The 7,581-nt window shown below is 40.4% G+C and overlaps 1 protein-coding gene across 1 annotated transcript; it reads right to left on the minus strand.

Moving 5' to 3' along the window:
* Window positions 1–1,312: 1,312 nt before the first annotated feature.
* bfsp2 (beaded filament structural protein 2, phakinin) lies at window positions 1,313–6,621 on the minus strand. Its single transcript, XM_062992995.1, has 8 exons — window positions 6,193–6,621; window positions 5,579–5,661; window positions 5,008–5,164; window positions 4,246–4,407; window positions 3,346–3,474; window positions 2,973–3,208; window positions 2,547–2,660; window positions 1,313–1,382 (listed from the first exon to the last, which is right to left on the minus strand). Exons 1-8 carry the CDS (start codon window positions 6,619–6,621, stop codon window positions 1,349–1,351), a joined length of 1,344 nt encoding a protein of 447 aa, XP_062849065.1. The 3' UTR covers window positions 1,313–1,348.
* Window positions 6,622–7,581: the final 960 nt, after the last annotated feature.

Consider the following 7,581-nt stretch of genomic DNA (forward strand, 5'->3'; position numbering starts at 1 on the left):
TGATGGCTTCATCCCTGGATGTGTAAAGCTTGGTAAAAAAGTCTTGTTTTAAAAGCTTAGCTAGCAATCTCTGAGATGTTTGTGATGCTCACGGCTTTACATTTTACTTCAGTATATAAATACTTAAAAAACATCTTGTTAAAATCTATACATTTTGGATCATATTTTAAGGTGAGTTAGCTGTTAGCATTTCTGAGGGCTAATAGCTAACTCGCGTCTCTCCTAAATTCTTGTTTGCCAACTCTTTATGAACCAATATACACTCTCACATATGCACAAACCTACAATTCTATGTTAATTTAAATATATATATATATATATATATATATATATATATATATATCACAGTCTCTTCGAAATAAAATAATACAGTTGTATTGTGTGTATAATGTACACTTATTTACGTTTGATTCCTAATTAGCTTTTACCTCAGGCGGACCAACGTCCAGGTTAGTTAGAATGATCATTAGAAACTAATCAGTGGAGTCAGTCTGTATGGTCTCTTCAGAAAGCAGGAGATAATGATTTGGATTAGATTTGTTTGGAGAACATTTTTGATTTAATTTCTGTTTAAAGTGTGTGTTCCCTCTTTCACAGGATGTGGGTCTTCGGCTGAGGAGGGCAGCCCCTGTCCCCCAAAAAACACCTGACCGCTTCTGCATCGGCTGCTTCTCCGTCATAGGAGACCCAACTAAACCACAGCAATAATCTACAGTTTTATAAACTATATCTATGAAAATGCATTAACTGTTTTTAAAACTGACTTTTTTTTTATTACTTGTGAGTGTTTTCTATAATGCAACTAAGTCTGAGCTTTGATAAATAAACACGGCCCGACTCTTGACCTTCCTAATCACGTCAGAATTGTGTGGTATTTTGACGCACCCAGAGCATTACTGCACCGGTAATTTGTGGATTTCTTGAGATTTTACATAATGACATGGATTTTGCACTGACGTCCATGTGGCTGACTCGCCGCTATGTCATTAGAACCGCAGAGTATTATTATAGTGCTTAGGAGTCGATTAAGATCAAGTCAATTACTCTCCCAACCCACCTACCAGTCATTTACTCATGCTGGTCCTTTATTCTCTCTCTCCTGGGGAAAACAAAACAGTGCACTTGCTTCAGTGGGCTATACTTTTAGAAAATGGCTTAAATACAGTATGAAAGTAGCCTATACAATTAAACACTTGGTGGATATGTGACTCAAAATGATGTATTTTTACAGGGAATGTTTATTAATGTGATATAGCTATGAGATCTTTACACACCGTAGAACCAAAAAAGCAAAATGTAAATGAAACTCAAGCATTTGCAAAAAGCTTTGCAGGACGTGGGGAACAGTTCATTTTGTCTTCTTTTTTTCTTTCTCTTTAAACCTGTGTAAAATACAAAAAAGACATTTAGTCTAAAAAGGACCTAAATTAATCTAAAATAAAGGCAATCCAACTTTCCATTGAGTACTGTTAATCAAAATAAGCAGTAACTTCATTTAGGTGGCAAAAAACTATTAAAGCAACACAATTTTAGCAAAACAGACTGTGTCTACACACACATCAGTCAGTCAAAAAAACATTTATTATTAAAAGTACACACAAAGTGATGAAATGAGCTGTATTTCATTTGGTGGTGATCAGCCTTGTAGGATAGATGGATAGATGGATGGATGGATGGATGGATGGATGGATGGATGGATGGATGGATGGATGGATGGATGGATAGATAGATAGATTAGATAGATAGATAGATAGATAGATAGATAGATAGATAGATAGATAGATAGATAGATAGATAGATAGATAGATAGATAGATAGATAGATAGATAGATAGATAGATAGATAGATAGATAGATAGATAGATAGATAGATAGATAGATACTTTATTAATCCCGAAGGAAATTAAGGATACACAGAGATACACTCGATACCTGAGAGGTCAAGTGTAATGTCTCTAAGAATTTAGGAAGCCTCTTTACCTTCACTATGTTTGCAACTTGTTACATGAAACCATCCCAACCTCTGTCAACAATCAGAATATTTTCTAATTCACTAAACTATTCAGACCTTTTTACTAGCACTCCAATTTGAGGTCAGGTGCATCCTGTTTTTTTTTTTTTTTTTTTTTTTGAGAAATGACGTAATTGAAGTCCACAATCTACCTAGCATTTTCAAGACAAAAACCAAGCCATGAAGTCCATGTACAAAACAAAACAAATTGCAAAATAAGTATTTTACAAAGTGGCATGATAGTATGGATGCTTCACCGATCCAGGGATATGGGCACCAGGGTTTGAACCTGTTCACCCCATGTATGGTGGTTTCCTTTGGAGCATACAGATAGATGGCTTGTTTTAAATGACCACAGGTGTGACTGTGTTAATGAGTAAGTGTGTTTTGCCCTTTAATAAACAGGCAGCCTGCCCAGATTGTGGACTTGCCTAGTGCCCAGTGGTTCAAATTAGTTCCCAGATAAACTCCCACCCTGATCAGCATAAGGCAATTACTAAAAATGAACTAAATCACAATAAATTAAAACATATTACACTTGGTTGTCAGTAGAAGTTGAAGTGCCATCAGTCTGTGTGGAGCTTTGTTGTTCAGGCATTGAAGCTTGAGGTGCTGGTCCTTCTTCTGCAGTTGCAGTATCGGCTTTACTCCTGTAGGGGGAGACACAACACAGTTGTTACAGTCACAGTGCCAACGCACAATGCAGTCTTAACTCGGTGGCTCACCTAACATTAGCAAAATGGTTGGAAACCTGAACATTAATGTAAAATGAAGAAAGACAGGAGGTGATGCATGAGAATGACTTAGTGCACTTGTTGAGGTGTATGTGGTGAATTAAAGAAAAGGGAATCCAAGTACAGTCAGGTTTCATGGCACACCTTTGATGTGTCAAATCCTCAAATAAGTGCCAACCACAGATGGACCTGAATAACAAAGGCAATCATAACCTCTCAAAAGCTCACATTTGAGGGTGGTATCGGCTTTCCTCCCCGTCCATGATACCGTGATAGATTCCGATCTCCATCTCCATTCTCTTCTTGTTGGTAAGCAAAGTTTGATAGTCGTGCTGTTGCTGCTCGATGTCTCCGTTCACATCGTTAAGCTCGGCATCCAGCTTTCCAATGACAGAGCCCAAGTTCTGAAGCTCAATATCATGCCAGTGCTTTGCATCATTCAGGGAGTTTTCCAGGCCTCGTTTCTAAAAGTTGGGACATAGAATACATCCACTTTAACAATTTAGAGCATTTAGTACTTTGTTGTTAGTAGACCAAGATTTATAGCTTCATGAAGTTTAATATTTTTATTATTTTATTTTAGTTAAATAAAGTTTTATACCAGGGCTCTTATGGACTCTATTTTAGCTTGCAGACTTTGGATCCTAGCATTAGCATCTTTGCAGTCTGTCTTTAGATTCTCCAGCTCAGCCTCCTCCTGACTCCGCTCTTTGTTCACATTGTCCATCTGCTACACACACACACACACACACACACACACACACATATTCCATGGTTTGGTTTGGACTGGACTCATTGATAACAGTAAAGGTAAATCTCAATACAAATGCATACAATAGGAACTTTGGTGTAACAGCACTATTGGAATGAATTGTCAATCAAAAGTTAAGCCTTGTGTGTGTGTGTGTGTGTGTGTGTGTGTGTGTGTTTATGCATTTTCTCCCCTTTTTCTCCCTTTTAGTGCATCCAGTTGCCCTATTGCGTCATGCTTCCTCTCCACCAATGCCGATCCCCGCTCTGATTAAGGAGTTAACCCACGCCCCTTCCAAAACGTGGGCAGCAGCCGTATGCATTTTGTCACCTATACTTTGACATGTGCAATGGAGCTCAGCACTGTGTATGGAGAGACACACCCTGACAGCACTCTTTTCCCATCTCTCTGAAGACGCCATCAATCAGCCCGCAGAGGTCGTAATTGCATTCGTTATGAGAGAGACCCTATCCGGCTTTTAATATTCCACCCCTATCTGAACAACAGGCCAATCGTTGTTCATGTGGCTGCTCAGCCCAGCTGGCAGGCAGAGCTGAGACTCGATACGATATATTCAAGATCCCAACTCTGGTTCCAATGTGTGTTTTTACCACTGCGCCACCTGAGCGGCCAGCATTAATGACCTTAATTTTTGGAATGGCATATCCACATTAACCATGCAAACTACCCTTAGGCTATCATTATTTTAGTTATGACCCCAACGGCAACAATCCAGTTCTGTGTTTTTACCTTGCTTTCCAGATAGGTGTCAGTCTCTGCCCTGGTCTTCTCAATGACCTTTTCCCAATGTGAGCGGATATAAGTCAAAATATGATCCAGACTGGTCTCAATGGGCGCATCAGGTTTGTCATTCTCGCTGCCAGCCAACTGGTTATACAACAGTCTTACATCCTATGAAATAGAGAGCTAGTATTAATTTGGCTAACACAAATCATAGTCTTTCTAAAGCAAAGTCATTTAAGGTGTGCAGTCTGGAACCAAAATGAAAAACAAAACCTATATTTTTACTATTGTATGGTTTATGAATGACTATACATTTGTTTGGCCAAATAGGAACCATTGGAACTTGGGGGAACATTGACAAGAAGCTTTTACATTTCATCATGGATACAAACAAGCAACCAGTTAAACTAATTGTACAAATTTTAAATTGTATTAGACCTGCAAATAAATGAATAATTGATATCATGAATAATCATATTAAAAATCATATCATTAATAATGGCAAAAAAAATCTACATAGTGACTAGATGTTAGATTGGGGCTTTATGGTAACTGTGAATCCTTAAAACCTACATTTTATGCCTAGGTCCTAGTTCTATTTTTTTTTATTTTGGCCACCACTGGGTGCTCCAGCTTCTCCCCTCCTCTTTAAAACATCCAGATGGTGGATTGGCTGATCTAGATTGCCAACAAGTGTGACTAAGTGACTCAAACATACCAAAAGTCCTGGTACTTTGTGCATTGGAATATGTGTGTTGAAAATCGTACCTCTTCATGGTTTCTGTCCAGGTCTGTCAGCTCAACCTTCATCGTCTCAATCTGGTTCTCCAGGTCAATCTTGGTCAAGTTGGCCTCATCAATCACCTTATAGAGTGAGTTGATCTCCTCCTCCACTGCCTTTCGGAAAGGCTGCTCGTTTTCAAACCTTCATAACACATGTACACAGTACACAGACATTCATTACAAACTGCTCCACAAGTTCACAGTATTCGTCTGACCCAAAACGTTTAAGCAGGTATAAGAATTTGATGCCTGCAACACACTCAAGAATGTTGGGACAGGCTTGTTTACCATTACTTTATCTAAATTTTGAGGACTGATGATACTAATTATTTCAGTTTTGCCAGTTCATGCCTGATACAAGACTTTAGACTCAACAGTCCTTGGTTGCCGTTTTCTGATTCCCCTCTTCATGATGCAGAGACAGATCTGCACTGCAGGCAGGCCAGTCCAGCACATGGACTCTGTGACTACAAAGCCACGCTGTTGTAACGTGTGTAAGAAGAGGCCTAGAATTAATCCTTTAGCTTAGAGAATGGTTATTTTAAACTGTACCTACCTGTCTTTGAGATCTTCAGCATTGGCTTGGATGTTTTCTGTCTGTAGCATGAGGCGAGCATTGTCCAGGATGGCTTCACTCACCTGACACAAAGCAAGAGTGTTTAATTACTGACATATTTGTTTTAATCTAATGTCTATTTTCTGGCAAGAATGAGTTAAAGCCTTCAGCAAAGGATGTTTATAAATTTAGATCTGCATTTTGCACCTTTCTCTTTCATATCTGCTGCTATTTAAACCATACGCAGAATATGTTTTTTTTTTTTACCTCAATTATTACCTACTTAGTACCATGTACTGGCTAACACTACTCTTGTCTTTGGTCCCGTCCCTCTGAATTACTTAAGATTAGAAATGTCTCTTGATTTTTTTTACACGTGTGTTCTGTGTTCTGGAGGAACTTTGTTTCATTTCAATATGTACTTGTATATAGCTAAAATGACAATAAAGCCTCTCTTGAACTCTTGAACTCTTGTTGATAACGCATCTTAGATAAGTGATGTAATATTAAACAATTCCAGTTACTAGTAATCTTAAAAACCATCATACATTCAAATCATGACTTGCGTGTATTCCTTTAAAAAGAAAATATTTTGATATCTTGATCTACCCCACCCGTCTGTAGACGTCCTCCCACTGATGCCTGAGGCTGTCCCATGTCTCAGCGGTGGAGGCTTTGCGCTCCAGCCAGTTGCGAATCTGCTCCTCCAGTTGCTGGTTGAGTTGCTCCAGAGCGTGAACCTTGTCATGATACTGCAGCAGGCAGCTGTTGAGGCTCTCAGGGCCCAGCTGGTGCCCCCTGCATGTGTGTTGGGGCAAAACCGGGGTGCTGGTGCTGCGCAGGCCCTGCAGGAAGACGCTGCTAATGCCTAGTGCCCTGCGGGACACGCGAGCACCCAGGCAGCTGGTGTCGGTTGAGGGGATCATGCCCACAAAGACACCCCGGGGAGACGTGGCACTGCCTACACTTACTCTTCTCGCGCTGCCTGGGCGCTCTGAGGCAGGCTGGCCCAGGATGGAGGATCGGCGTCTTGGCAAAGGCATTTTTGTTTCGCTTTGTAATATGATAGATAGGTGTACTACTCACCCACAGGCATTGCTGCAGAGAGCGCTTCTTTCTGACTGATGCTCAGCAAAAAATGGTAGCAGCTCCTGTCACATGCCTCTTTATGGTGGTCTGGGCTTCTGGAAAGCCTGGCTTTTGTTTGTGCACAATTGTGATACCAACCTGCTGGTAACTGCTGTTTGTTCACCGAGTGGCTGGTTTTAGCTGCATCAGCACTGTGGGCTGCTCAGGAAAGCTCTATAGTTCAACCCGCTCAGAACACATGGTCAGGGACGCAGCCAGAATTTTAGTATTGGTTGACCAGCTAGGTTGGACCCAGCTCTTTTATTAGGTGGCAATAATAATGTGTAGGTGATAAACATATTAAACAATATTTTTGTGAATGTAGAAACCCCCCCAGACTCTTTCCTATTACATACCAGCCACCAGTGTAGGGAAGTAAAAGCTAGCATGTGCCTCCTCCAAAACAGCAAGCCAGCCACCACCTCTTTTCAAACTGTGGCTTGTACTTCATTGGGCACTTAAACACACTTAGCACAGGCCTTTAGATAGCCAGGATGCTATTGTTGCTTTAATAAATTCAGTTATTGCTAATCCACATTTCAGGTGTGTTTAAGTAAGTGAACAGGTGAGTTCATGGTGCCGTGATGTGCACTGTTACCCAGTTTAAGGTTTACTTCTGCCTGTGTTGAGTTTTTAATAGTATTAAACGTTACTAATAAACTAGGACCGGCGCCGAAAGCGCACTGACAAGTGAACCACCCAACGCTAGGCTGCTTTGGCCATCCATCCACTCTGACATTAGCCAATCGTGTCCATGGAGATGCCCTGGATTCCCAGGTCTCAGCAGTAGTGCACTAGTGTACTTACCACTGCACCACCCAAGCGCCCCTAGTGGTAAAAACAAGGATACTGTTTATAAAGGAATTAATTTGTTT

Source organism: Trichomycterus rosablanca, chromosome 4 (assembly GCF_030014385.1).
Source record: "Trichomycterus rosablanca isolate fTriRos1 chromosome 4, fTriRos1.hap1, whole genome shotgun sequence".
Lineage (NCBI taxonomy): Eukaryota > Metazoa > Chordata > Actinopteri > Siluriformes > Trichomycteridae > Trichomycterus > Trichomycterus rosablanca.

What these genes read in the sequence shown, in the direction of transcription:
- bfsp2 (XM_062992995.1), bottom strand. Translation starts at nt 6,621, where the DNA reads ATGCCTTTGCCAAGACGCCGATCCTCCATCCTGGGCCAGCCTGCCTCA. An exon ending in GGGAGGACGTCTACAGACGG is followed by an intron (nt 5,662 to 6,192) that starts GTGGGGTAGATC and finishes GCTTTGTGTCAG; the next exon opens with GTGAGTGAAGCCATCCTGGA. An exon ending in GCTGAAGATCTCAAAGACAG is followed by an intron (nt 5,165 to 5,578) that starts GTAGGTACAGTT and finishes TGTGTTATGAAG; the next exon opens with GTTTGAAAACGAGCAGCCTT.